Source organism: Arachis ipaensis, chromosome B05 (genome assembly GCF_000816755.2).
Source record: "Arachis ipaensis cultivar K30076 chromosome B05, Araip1.1, whole genome shotgun sequence".
NCBI classification, from domain to species: domain Eukaryota; kingdom Viridiplantae; phylum Streptophyta; class Magnoliopsida; order Fabales; family Fabaceae; genus Arachis; species Arachis ipaensis.
Window position 1 is genome coordinate 92187204 of NC_029789.2, and position 12684 is coordinate 92199887.

Consider the following 12684-nt stretch of genomic DNA (forward strand, 5'->3'; position numbering starts at 1 on the left):
CATCTCCAAGTTACCACCTATTCCTAGCTCCATCTTACTACTAGGCATACTACTAAGATCTAGGGTTAGAAGAGTAGAAAATAGAGGTTTAGAGGTTTAAAATCATGTTTAAAGCACTAAAATCCCATTTGCTGAGAACAGGGGTCACGCGTACGCGTGGGAGTGCATTACTGAAATGTCACGTGTACACGTGGGCCAAGCGTACTCATGGGCATGCATTTTTGCCCATTTCTCGTACGCATAGCCTTGTCCGTGTACGCATGTACAATGAAGGGTATGCATACGCATACACTGCAGATTGACCAGAAATGGCTAAGTCTGCAGAATTTCAGTTTCGCCCTCCGAACTTCCGACGCGCATAACTTTTTCGTTTTAAAATATTTTTCATTCGTTTTTTAAACGGCGTAAACTTCACAGACCCAATTTTCAAAAGAAACAAGTTTGAAACAAATTGGGTTCTGGAAGCCAAGTTATGGCTCACCGAAGTTCGGCTAAAAATCAGTTTTTCACAAAAAACCTCAAACCTCAATTTTCATTAAAACCAAACTCAATTCCCACTTCCTATACATGTATCCAGCACAACAACATACCATTTAAAATGCCAAAACCTCCACATCCCAACTCAATCAATTATACTCCTATATACACAATCTCATATACAAATTACTCAACTAACCAACAAGATCATCATCATTCAACACATATACATGTTCATTTCTTAATACCTTGTCAATTATCACTAATCATCGTATAGCATTATACTCCATCACCAACATCAATTACCAAGCTAATAATAAACCAATTTCATCAATTATTATCAAAGTACTAAACATTTAACGCATTCATACATTCACACCTAGCCTATGGTCATCTAGCCTAAGTTTTCACAAAACCTTATATATTAAATACGAGAAACCAAAATCATACCTTGGCCGATTTCCTTGTATAACCCAAGAGCACCACCAAAATGTCCAAAATTCATCCCCAAGAATCCAAACTAATGACACCCAAAGCTCCACCAAGTCTCCAATTTATATACTTACACACCTAATTCACATTACCACACTTATATACTAAATTCAATACCTAAACTCACATAAGCTAAGAATTTGCAAGGTTTTGAGAGTTTTCACCTTATATGTGTCTTGATTGAATAAGGACCCATAAATTTCTCAAGCTAATTTAAGCCTAAACATCAAGGCATCAAGTTTTAACAATTAAACCCTCAAAATTTCAAAGACCAAGGGAATTGAGAGGCTGAGACAAGAGATGAAATTTCTTATCAAAATTGGCTATCGGACTTTATAGAGCTCGACGCGCTGGACGCGTGGCCGCAAACGGTGTGGCGATTGGAGCTCCGAATCAAAAGTTATTGGAATTTGAAACAAGAACAAGGGTTTGAAGCTTGTGTTCTTCCCCTCTCCTTGTTTCCCAGCGTGAATTGGTGAAATGGGGAAGGAGATGAGCTGATGCTCATTCTATTTAATGAGTTGGTTGGGCCCACGGGCCCGGTTTGGGTTCGGTTCAGTCTATTTGGCCCCAATTTTGGGCCAAATTCTTTGAAATTAGTGTCAAAATTCTTGTTTTAATTAGTTCTATCCTATTTTACTATAAAATTCACATTTCTAATCTCTTTTATTAAAAAGTAATTTATTGATTAATTATTTGCTAATTTTACGGGGTTTACATTATTCCCCTCTCTTTTTCTTCTAAATTCCAGTTTCCCAAACGCATGCCATTTATATCCTTTTCTTTTGTTAAAAGCCCCATTGAAGTAAATCGTTTTATGGGACTAGGGTTTTTGAAGTTTTTAATTTGTAATTTCCTTGTTTTCAAGGTGACAGCAGTGGTAGTGGTGGTGCGTCAGAGAAACTAGTGACGACAACAAAGGATTCCAAGGAATTGCGTGCTCCAGAGGAATGGATTATTTGGAACCACATTTGATGTGGAAACTGGGGAATGGATTGAATTTTCATCAGGTATTGGAGCAGGTACGTTGTTTTGAACTGTGATAATTTTTCATCTTTCAGTATGTGTTTTCTAGCTTAGCAATTGCATTATCCGTTGATTTTAATATGAATATGCTGCTGCTGTTTATAGTAATGCTGTTTGATACCCTAAGATACTTTCATCCTAACCCACAAATGCTAATGAACTGTCCTATATATTTCTTGTGTAAATTTTTTTCCTGAATTATTTTTCGGGGGTTGATTCCTTTTACGAGTATCTACTTAAAGTTTATATCCTTTTCAGGAAGGAAGACTTTCTAGAGAATGTTTCATTCCGCTTAAGTTGCTCTGCAGAAATATTTTAGATATGGACCTTTTTTTTTAACTCAATATCCATTGAGAAGCAATGTTGAGGAGATTACATTCTTGTGATTGAAACAGTTTGTTTTTGGGTTTTTTGGGCAAGATGTGTGTCCAGAGATGAGTTCCTTTGATGTGAATAATGGAATAAGTAACAGATAGGATCTTCTATATCTTTCTTTCATATATGTGTACATCATATTTGAGAATTTTGTAACTATGATCATACTTTTGTCTTTCTTTTTTTAGATTGTGCCTACTACAAAGGGCCAAGCACTAGCTGATGAGTATGGAATTAAATTCTTCGATACTGTCAGTGAGACTAATGTATACTTGAGAATGTTGACACTGACTCTAAGGCGGAGGTATTTGAACAGTTGAATTTCCCTTCCCTTGAATACAAGGATAGGTTTGTGTTTGAATAATTCTCTCTATAGAGCTGAATATCTAATGATGTATTTTTGTTACAGGCTTTTGGAAACAAAATCAACCAACAAGATTAGGTAGCTGGGGCAGGGCAAGTAGCACCAAAGTCGGCATGCTGTGGTTGAACAGAGAACACTACGATCCTAGAATTAGAAGAGTGAAAATATTTGTATGATAATGATTCATATCTTGCGCTTCCTATGTTCATTCTTCCATAATTTCCAACTTGTTAAGAAGTTATATTAATCTAAAGCTAGATATGTATTTGTGTAATTGCTCCTTAAGTTATATTAAATTAAAACAAAAAACAAAAAATAGATTTACAGGGTCCGAGGGAGTTAGGAACTCTATGGCACTCCGTGCCGTTCTCCTGCTTCGTCACTCCGGCAAGACACTCACACTCACCTCTTCGTGGTCATGTTCGCGGCGCGCCACACTCTCTTCCGCTTCCTGTTGCTGCCGACAAAGGAAGCAAGCTCCGGCGCCGCCGCCGCCGTCCCCGAAGAAGGTGCCGTTCAGAGTTTTGGTTCACGGGAAGACGCTAGAAGATCCATATCATTGGATGTCCAACACCGACGATCCCAATCTGTTGGACCATCTCCACCGCGAAAATTCCTACGCCGAAGCCTTCATGGCTGACGCCCTCCCTCTGCAGTCTGCCTTGGCTTCCGAGATGAAACGACGAATCCCCGCCGCCGTTTCCACTCCCCCGGAGCGTTGGGGACCCTGGTCTGTGCTATTACCATTTTACCCTCATTTTACTGTGTACTTAAGAAGAGCCTTAGAAACTATCAAACTAGAAAGCATGTTGAAAACAAATTGACTTTTTCATAGGAACAACAGTTGCTTGTTTCTTCATGCCGTTACCACTAACAGATCTTTTATGGGCATAATGGGTGGGAATCACGGATTACAGTTGCTACTGTTGGTATTCTTACTTCACCAACGGCTTTGTAGTTGATAGCCAGTTCTAAGTTCAATTCTATGCTGCTACACATAATATACCGTTTCATTAGAGTTTAGTTACTTTATATATAAACTTAGTCGATTGCATTTTCTCTTTGTTTGCATTTTTTCTTTGTCTTGATCAGGATGTATTACCAATACATTCCAGAGGGAAGGGAATATCCTGTACTGTGTAGGAAGCTGGAAAATGAGAGCAGTGGTTGGCTGGCGGCTTTTCGTCGTTATGGATTGGCAAGACCTAAAAGGGAGGAAATTTTGCTTGACTGGAATGAACTTGCAGAGAAATATGGCAAGTTTCTTCTAGCATTTGCAGTGCAATATTTTTTTTTTAATTTTTAATTTCACACTTTTGTGCTGTTTGTATTTTCATTCCTTTCCTTTCTGCGGTACAAGTAATGAGTGTTGGCACTTCACATTCTAACGTTTGATCCTTTGGCCAAGTTCCTTGGGATACTTTCACTTTCACATTGTTTACATTGTTATGGTTGAGAGGCCGAGTTTAACCATTTTTCTTCCTTTCCAGTTAATGATGATTGATGTTCCTAGTCAATATTGTAGGGTATGTCCATGTTGGTACATGTAGGGTTTCACCAGACCACAACTATCTTGCATTCACAGTTGATATTTCTGGGGCTGAGCAGTTCATGCTTAAAGTTAAAGACCTCAGAACTGGATTGATAGACCCAAAGTTGGCAGCTGATGGTGTTGTTAGCCTGGCATGGGCTCGAGATGCAACTTCTTTGTTTTATACTCTGTCAGATGAAAACCAGAGACCTTACAGGCAAAATCTCATTATAGACTTTCATTTCCACCTGGATATCCCCATTTTTATGCTTTTGTTTTTTAAAAAAAAAAAGATTATGGGAGGAAATCAGGAAATTGATTTTGATCTAAGACAATATACTAACATTCATAAGTATGATATTATTTCAGAGTTCTATGTAGAAGACTTGGATGCGGTCCTTCGAATGACCTCCCAGTATTTACAGAAAGTGATCCCAGTTTTTGTGTTGACATAACAAGCACAAAAGATGGCAAGTTCATAACGGTGAATTCAAACTCAAGGACATCATCCGAGGAAGGAACTTATATATCTCCTTTTTGTGAATGAATAATAAGAATATTTCTTTCTACTGATGTGTTGATCTTAATGTTCATTACAGGTTTATGTTATAAATGCAGCCAATCCAATGGAAGGGATACAAAGGATATGTAAACGTACTTCTGGTGTACAGTACTTTGTGGAACATCACACTGGTTTATTTTATATCCTTACCAACTCTCCAATGCCCGATTCTAGGTGGTCTGGTGATGGTTACTACCTGGTCCGATGCCAAGTTGAAGATATAGAGTCAACTAAATGGCTGGTCATGTTTGTTCAACTTCATTCATCTTGCTTTCATGTTCTTTGTTCTCTCTGTTTAGTGTTAAAGTTATAGTGGATCTTGAATCCCTCTTTAATATGCTTATGTTTTTCTTCAGAACATCATCCTCCCTGATGATGATACGAGCATACGTGACATGGACATTTTTAGTGGACATTTGGTTCTTTCCCTCAATAAAAGAGGTTTTCCTTTGTTATGTTCCTTGAATCTTCCCATGCAAAGTGATTTGAAGGTATATGAACTGCTGCTTCACTAACATAATTGTTTAGTGATAAGGAAGAATATGCTCTATGAACATAGGATAACTAAAGAGAACCATCCAGAAATCTATGTTGTCTCTGCCTAAATTCTCACAAGGCATCTTTAAAAATATTAAATTTTATTCCATGGGTCCGCCCCAATGACATATCACTGCACCATGTACACAAAGTCACAAATAGATTTGGCAGGTTTCTGCTTTCTTTTTTCCCTCTTAAATTTTTTCCAATGGGACCAGAACATTCCATAAAAGTTAATGTTCAAGTTCAAATTGATGGGGGGTGCAATTTGCTGGTCGCAACATTTTTGCTGGAGTTGCAATTTGCAACTTGTTTTGACATTTGTACCTTGAGTTTCTTTTCTTGAATTTATCTATGGTAAATTTAGCATAAAGCACCATTAAGGTGAAATATGAATATAATACCATATGCCAGTTTAAACTGGCAGTAACATTGATATTTTACCTTAAATTTTGCAGTATCAGGTATATATTCAAGACCTGAAACCATGGTACTTTCCTCAGCCATCTAGCTCATGCAGTGCGATTCCTGGTTCGAATCATGACTTTCTGAATTCAGAGTATCGTGTGGTGCTCTCATCACCTGTGGTATGACCAGCTACACAACTACACACAACATTTGCTGAAAAATGGACAGGCTCTGATTTTTCTTTTTAAATTATGGTTCATGTTATTCATGTTGGTTATAATTTTCTTTTTTTCCCTTTGCCTTATGAAGATATTCACCCTATATGGATTACGGTAAGTGGTAATTCACTCTGATGCTGTCAGAAATTTAAAAAATGAAGTTTGCAAAACATCAATATGTGTATGGTTAATAAACAAACCATGGTTGTCTAGGGCCAAAGCAACCTTTTCTCACTTCTGCTCAAACTATGGTTTAAGGCTAAGAATCATGTCAAAATGCTCAACTTGATTTTGCCAAACAAAATTTGAAACACGGTATACATATCCCAAACCATGGTTTGAACGCACCCATTGCCAAAACATAAACACATGCTACATTAATAAAAAGAACATTGATTCTAAGCTTCCTTTGAAGTTGTATGTTGTTTATATGATGACATCTTAGTGCTATATAACATTGATTCTAGGAGTTGAGCCTCCAGCGTATTTGGTCGTGGATTAGTTGAGCTTCGGACTTTGTACTTTATAGTTGCATCATGAAATCTTTGGATTGACGCATGGAAGTGATTGTTTAATTCCTCTGCTTGCATTAAAAGTATCATATTTTAAATTTCATTCTTTTCCTCTTTTGGGTTGGAATTGTCAGATGCCTGATGTAATTGTTGATTATGACATGTCAAGACATACATATTCAGTTGTGCAGCAAGAGGAAGTAAATTGTGTTTCTACTGGCCAGTTTTGCATTCAATCTTTGGAGCTACATGAGAATAAAATTCATGAGGCATATAATAAGAAAGAATGTATCATGAATTCTGAATCACAGATTTGGAAGGACCTTTCTCGAATATACTGTTTGCAGAGGGAGGAAGTTATTTCTCATGATGGTGTAAAGGTTCCACTTACCATTGTGTACTCGAGAGAATTGTGGCAGCAGGATAAATCCCCAGGTCTTTTAGTAGGTTATGGAGCTTATGGAGAAGATTTGGATAAGGGCTGGTGTTCAGATCGGCTTAGTTTACTGGATCGAGGTTGGGTAGTGGCATTTGCTGATGTCAGGTTGGTTTCTTGATATTGGTTCCGTATCTGTCCTAGGGTTCCTTATGGTCTAATGTATAAAGTACTGCCTTTTTCCTTTATGATATGCACACAACTGACACAAGTTAGGATCATGAATCTTTTTACAGATATAACAATTCATGTGTCTCTTCCTATAAGTTTAAGCTTTTGGAAGAAGTAATTTCATGACATGGTATGGTATCAGAGTTTTTAAGACCAAAAGGTTTAGAGTTTGATCTTTGTTGACTCAAAAGAAAATTTCAGCATAAGGCAAATGGAAACAAAAAAAAAATGTATGCAAATTTCACACAAACCCAAAAGTGGCTCGTGTGAGGAGGTGTGTTAGAAATATAACTATTCATGTGCCTCTTCCTATGCTTAGTTTTTTTGAGGAGTGATTTCATGACAAAACTGAATATTTTTCCCTCTAGCTGTTCTTATGTAGACCTCTCTATCTTAGATAAATATGCAGTCTTTCTTAAGATATTTCGAGCTTTTTTGTTTGTTAATTATCTGACAGTGTGTGTTGTGCCAGAGGAGGTGGTGGTGGTAATTCGTCATGGCACAGGTCTGGGAGTGGGTTAAACAAGCACAATTCAATACTTGACTTTGTATCTTGTGGTAACTATCTAGTTAGTGAGGGTTATGTTCAGAGTGATCAGCTTGGTGCCATTGCATGGAGTGCAGGCTGTGTTGTTGTTGGTGCAGCTATGAACATGTATCCACAACTCTTCCGTTCTGCCATATTAAAGGTTAGTAATGCATTAGCAATTGTGATTCTTAAACTTATTTTGAAGTTTAGATTTTCAGACCTGGTGCTAACAGATATTTGGACCTTTCAAATTTGAGTTCTTGATTATATTTTTCCCTCTTCTCTTATTTGTTGCAATTTTATTTTATTTTATTTTTTACTTTGTGGCAAAAATACTGAAGGTAGGAAGTGGAATTATTAAAGCCATTATAAATTTAATAAATAAATAACACCAAAGCCTTTTTACTCTAAAGATTTGGTCATGTCAGAAAAACCGCAGCACTTTGGTATTGAAGTTTTTGATTGGAACTACCAAAACATGTCAGGTTTTGACAAAAAGATAACCTTGTAAGTTGATCATTGGATAGTGGACACCCAAGATTAAAAGGTTCAACCAATTAAGTCTGCAAATATGTTGTACAAGTCCTTTTTGTTTTGGACCAATGGTGGCTCAAAGATTTGAACCTATTATCAAATACTGTAAGTTATCCAAATGCCTTACGAGTAGCCTGTTCCTTGCAACTTTGTTGTATAACTTGTTGATTCTCCACATGTTTGTGTTTTCCATAAAGTAAAACATGATTTTCCTTTTGAAACATGATCTTGATTCTTGCATACATGTTTATGTACTGCACATTTTTCATACACTGTTGTGCCAAATGATATATCCCTTGCTTTCTTTGATCTAATTTAAGATTAACAAATTGTGGTGATAACTAATATATTAATTACATGAAGTTCCTTATTCTGACTAGCGCTGAGTTCTATGTTTGAATTCATCCATAAATTCATATTCATATTTGAAAAATTTTATCCTGATGATGAATTGGGTTATATATCAGGTACCATTTCTTGATGTATGCAACACATTGTTGGATCCTAGTTTGCCCCTCACAGTCTTAGACTATGAAGAATTTGGAAATCCGAAAATACAGTCAAACTTTGATTCTATTTTTAGTTATTCTCCTTATGACAACATTCCTCAACGCAGTTGCTTTCCTTCTGTTTTGGTTACAGTGGCAGTCAATGATTCAAGGCAATTTTCACCTATCACCCATCATCGAGTGTTGCCATATATGTTTTCATGGCATGAATTCTTTGGCTTCTAATTTAATGGCTATTTGTTCTGAAATTTGATTTTTAGCATTTGACATTCTTTCTCAGGGTTGGAGTTTGGGAAGGTGCAAAGTGGGTGGCTAAAGTACGAGACAGTACATGCCCTAATTGTTCTCGTTCAGTTATCATGAAAACAAGTATGATAGGAGGTCATTTTGGCGAAGGTGGTCACCATAGTCAATGTGACGAAACAGCTTATGAGTATGCTTTCCTCATGAAAACTTTTGGGATCTTAAAGGATTAAGTAAATTTTACGAGTACGGCTGTTGGAAGGTTATTTTTTAATTAGTTTGAAGAGTTCCATTTCTAGGCCAAGGAAGAGTTATATACTTAGCGCAAAGCAAGAATTAGGCCTTGGAGATTCAGGTAACTTTTAGTCCAAGCTTACTTTGTATCTTTGTAGTTAAATAAAATTGCTCACTAGCATCATTCTTTTGAAGCAAAAAAATTGGATTTATATAAACTTCATTTTTCATTGATCTTAAAATTTCCACTGGTTTCTCCTTGATAAGGTTTGATTTGTTGCACTCTTCCAAGATATGCAATTGTATGTTTGCTGGAGTTAGCAACATAATGTTAAATGCTTTCTATTCTTTTGATATGAAGAGACCTCATAAACTAACTTGGAAAGTTAAATATTTTACTGTGGAGAAACTTCCTTTCTGTGTTCACTCTGCAAAATCCTCCAACCCTGTGAGGTGGCGATGGAACCGGAGATTGTGATAGACCCGGATTACGGATTGTGTTTCCCATTTGCTAATTTAGATATGTATTTTTAGAATTTGCCATTGGACTTTGGAGTATGGACTTTTGATACTTGAAAAAGACGCGTGTTTGTCTATTAGATAATTCTAAGTCTAGGTCTAGTTTTCTTGATTAAATTGTTGAGTTAATCACCCATTCACCATGCACAACCAGAAATAGTCACTTTTCAAGGACTAAGTTAATGTAAAAAATGTGACTATATTATTATCACATGAATCTTTCATTGACTAAATTGCATATACACTCTATTGTCAAATATTTACAAAAATAATTTTCTTGATTCATTCGAGGCGTATTATTTGTAGGAAAAATTTATATAACATGTTAGAAGTCTTTTTTATTACATACCTTATTGTAAAGATGTCTGATTGGGAATAAAAATAGGGTGAAGATTTTTATTCACGAGTATGACATGTGAAATTACTTAGACATCCATGAATCCCAACCAATCATAATACCTGAAAAAGATGTCAGATTGGGAATAAAAATATGGTGAAGATTTTTATTCACGAGTATGACATGTGAAATTACTTAGACATCCATGAATCCCAACCAATCATAATACTTGAATGAAAGGGTTAAGTATGATTTTGGTTCTTAAGGTAGGATTTGAAAATTTTTTTTTGTCCCAAACTTTTTTTGCTTACAAAATTGTCTTTAAAATTTAACTTAGTTTTAAAATTGTCATTCGGACTAAAATACCCTTTCCCTTCTTTTTCAAAATCAACCAGAAGTAGAGGCAGAAGCAGAATCAATAACAACAAGAAACAGAAGAACAACAATGGATAATGGAATCAAAGTAACAACAAAAATAGAACAAGAAGCAGAAGCAGAAGCAACAACAATGAAACAACAATCAAAATCAGAAGAACAACAACAATGGATAATGGAATCAGAACAACTGGCAAGGAGGACGAAGAGCAGCGGCGACCGGCGAGGAGCATCGACGATCGTCCAACCTTGCGAATTTGCTGGCGTCAAAGTGACCCCACTCCAGCGGCGGCGACGGAACATGGCTCGATGGCAACTGACGACGGCGATTCGCGATGAGGACGACAGCATGGCGTGGTGAGCTGGAAGCGGTCTCCCTCAGCGCCTCCGTTCCTTTCTTCTCTTCCTCTCTGCTTCTCTTTCTCTCTCCTTCTGCTCTCTCCTCTCGTGCCGTTAGTGTGAGTGCGCTGAGGAAGAAAGGAAACGGCGAGATCTGGCGGTGAGATCCAGTGGCGAGGATCGAACGACGAGGAGTAGCGGCGGCGGCGAGGACCGAATGACGAGAAGCAGCGGCAGTGGATTCCCTTCCCCCTCTTCTTCCCTGGAAACCCCCTCGAAGCGTGATTCCCTTTCCCAGTTCCCCCTTTCCCCGTTTTCTTTTTTTTTTCTTTTATTTTTTTTAGTTAGGGGTAATTTGGTAATAAAAATAAAAAATTTGGTAAAAAGAACGATTTTAAAATTAAGTTAAACCTTAGGGACGATTTTGTAAATAAAAAAAGGTTGGGGACGAAAAAAATTTCCCGCCACAACCTTAGAGACCAAAATCGTACTTAACTCTGAATGAAATATGTTGCACCCAACAATAACGAGATTCACATGAATTGTAAAAGAGCAATGACTAGTGATTTAGTGCGGAGAAAAAAACTAAATGAGAAAATCTAGGAACCAACTAGGGTACCAGTCAACTCTAACCAACTACAATGTGAGCAGTACAAAAAGGTCTAATAACACAAAAAACTCCTAAACTTGACCCTAAAATTAATCAAAACACGTAAATTCCTTCCTTCTGATGAGTGGATAATTTATATCCTTTTTGACATTGTTTTTACATAGTTTTTAGTATGTTTTAGTTACTTTTTATTATATTTTTGTTAGTTTTTATTCAAAAATCACATTTCTGGACTTTACTATGAGTTTGTATGTTTTTCTGTAATTTCAGGTATTTTTTGGCTGAAATTGAGGGACCTGAGCAAAAATCTTATTCAGAGGCTGAAAAAGGACTGCAGATGCTGTTGGATTTTGACCCTCCTGCACTCGAAGAGGATTTTCTGGAGCTACAGAAGCCCAATTGGCGCGATCTCAATTGCGTTGGAAAGTAGACATCCTGGACTTTTCAGCAATATATAATAGTCTATACTTTGCCCGAGATTTGATGATCCAAACTGGCACTAAAAGCCAGCCTAAAACTTTTTGGCGTAAAACGCCAAAACTGGCACCAGAATTGGAGTTAAATGCCCAAACTGGCACCCAAGCTGGCGCTTAACTCCAAGAACAGCCTATGCACGTGAAAGCTTCAATACTCAACACAAGCATACACCAAGTGGGCCCCAGAAGTGGATTTCTGCACTATCTGCACTTAGTTACTCATTTTCTGTAAACCTAAGTTACTAGTTTAGTATAAATAGCACTTTTTACTATTGTATTCGTATCTTTTGATGAACTTTATCATCTTAGTACTTGGAGGCTGGCCACACGGCCATGCCTAGACCTTTTTCTCTTGTGTATTTTCTACGGTGGAGTTTCTACACCTTATAGATTAAAGTGTGGAGCTCTGCTGTTCTTCATGAATTAATGCAAGTACTATTGTTTCTCTTTCAATTCACGCCTACTTCTTCTCCAAGATATACTCTCGTACTTAATTCAGTTAAGTCAGAATGAAGGGGTGACCCATGAAAATCACCCACTATCTTCGTTACTCGCTTAGCCAAGATCCGCGTGCCTGACAACCACAAAGCGGTCTACATGATGTTCAACGTAGTCATTGGACAACAACCGGAGTATATTCTCTTGGGTCTCTAATACACAGACTGAGTCCGTGAGATTAGGATCTTCGTGGTATAGGCTAGAACCATTAGCAGCCATTCCTGAGATCTGGAAAGTCTAAACCTTGTCTGTGGTATTCCGAGTAGGATCTGGGAAGGGATGACTGTGACGAGCTTCAAACTTGCGAATGTTGGGCGCAGTGACAGTGTGCAAAAGGATAAGGTTCCTATTCCGACACTAGTGAGAACTGAC

General features: G+C 37.3%; 1 protein-coding gene across 11 annotated transcripts; it reads left to right on the forward strand.

Moving 5' to 3' along the window:
* On the forward strand, positions 3025–11025 carry LOC107643729 (protease 2). Of its 11 annotated transcripts, none has more exons than XR_002363222.1 (12): positions 3026–3464; positions 3827–3990; positions 4260–4482; positions 4635–4779; positions 4865–5068; positions 5184–5318; positions 5823–5951; positions 6637–7046; positions 7567–7798; positions 8640–8833; positions 8962–9279; positions 10410–11025. XR_002363222.1 is itself a non-coding variant. In XM_021124147.1 (12 exons), exons 3-12 carry the CDS (start codon positions 3828–3830, stop codon positions 9155–9157), a joined length of 2031 nt encoding a protein of 676 aa, XP_020979806.1. In that variant the 5' UTR covers positions 3336–3464; positions 3570–3663; position 3827; the 3' UTR covers positions 9158–9413. The 11 variants fall into 11 exon arrangements, 6 of the variants coding, with proteins under 6 accessions (XP_020979803.1, XP_020979804.1, XP_020979805.1 ...); XR_002363221.1 differs by lacking the exon at positions 10410–11025 and adding an exon at positions 9426–9888; XM_021124147.1 differs by lacking the exon at positions 10410–11025 and adding an exon at positions 3570–3663 and having other exon boundaries at positions 3336–3464; positions 8962–9413.

What these genes read in the sequence shown, in the direction of transcription:
- LOC107643729 (XM_021124144.1), top strand. Translation starts at nt 3,085, where the DNA reads ATGGCACTCCGTGCCGTTCTCCTGCTTCGTCACTCCGGCAAGACACTC. An exon ending in CCGGAGCGTTGGGGACCCTG is followed by an intron (nt 3,465 to 3,826) that starts GTCTGTGCTATT and finishes TGTCTTGATCAG; the next exon opens with GATGTATTACCAATACATTC. An exon ending in CCATGCAAAGTGATTTGAAG is followed by an intron (nt 5,319 to 5,822) that starts GTATATGAACTG and finishes TAAATTTTGCAG; the next exon opens with TATCAGGTATATATTCAAGA.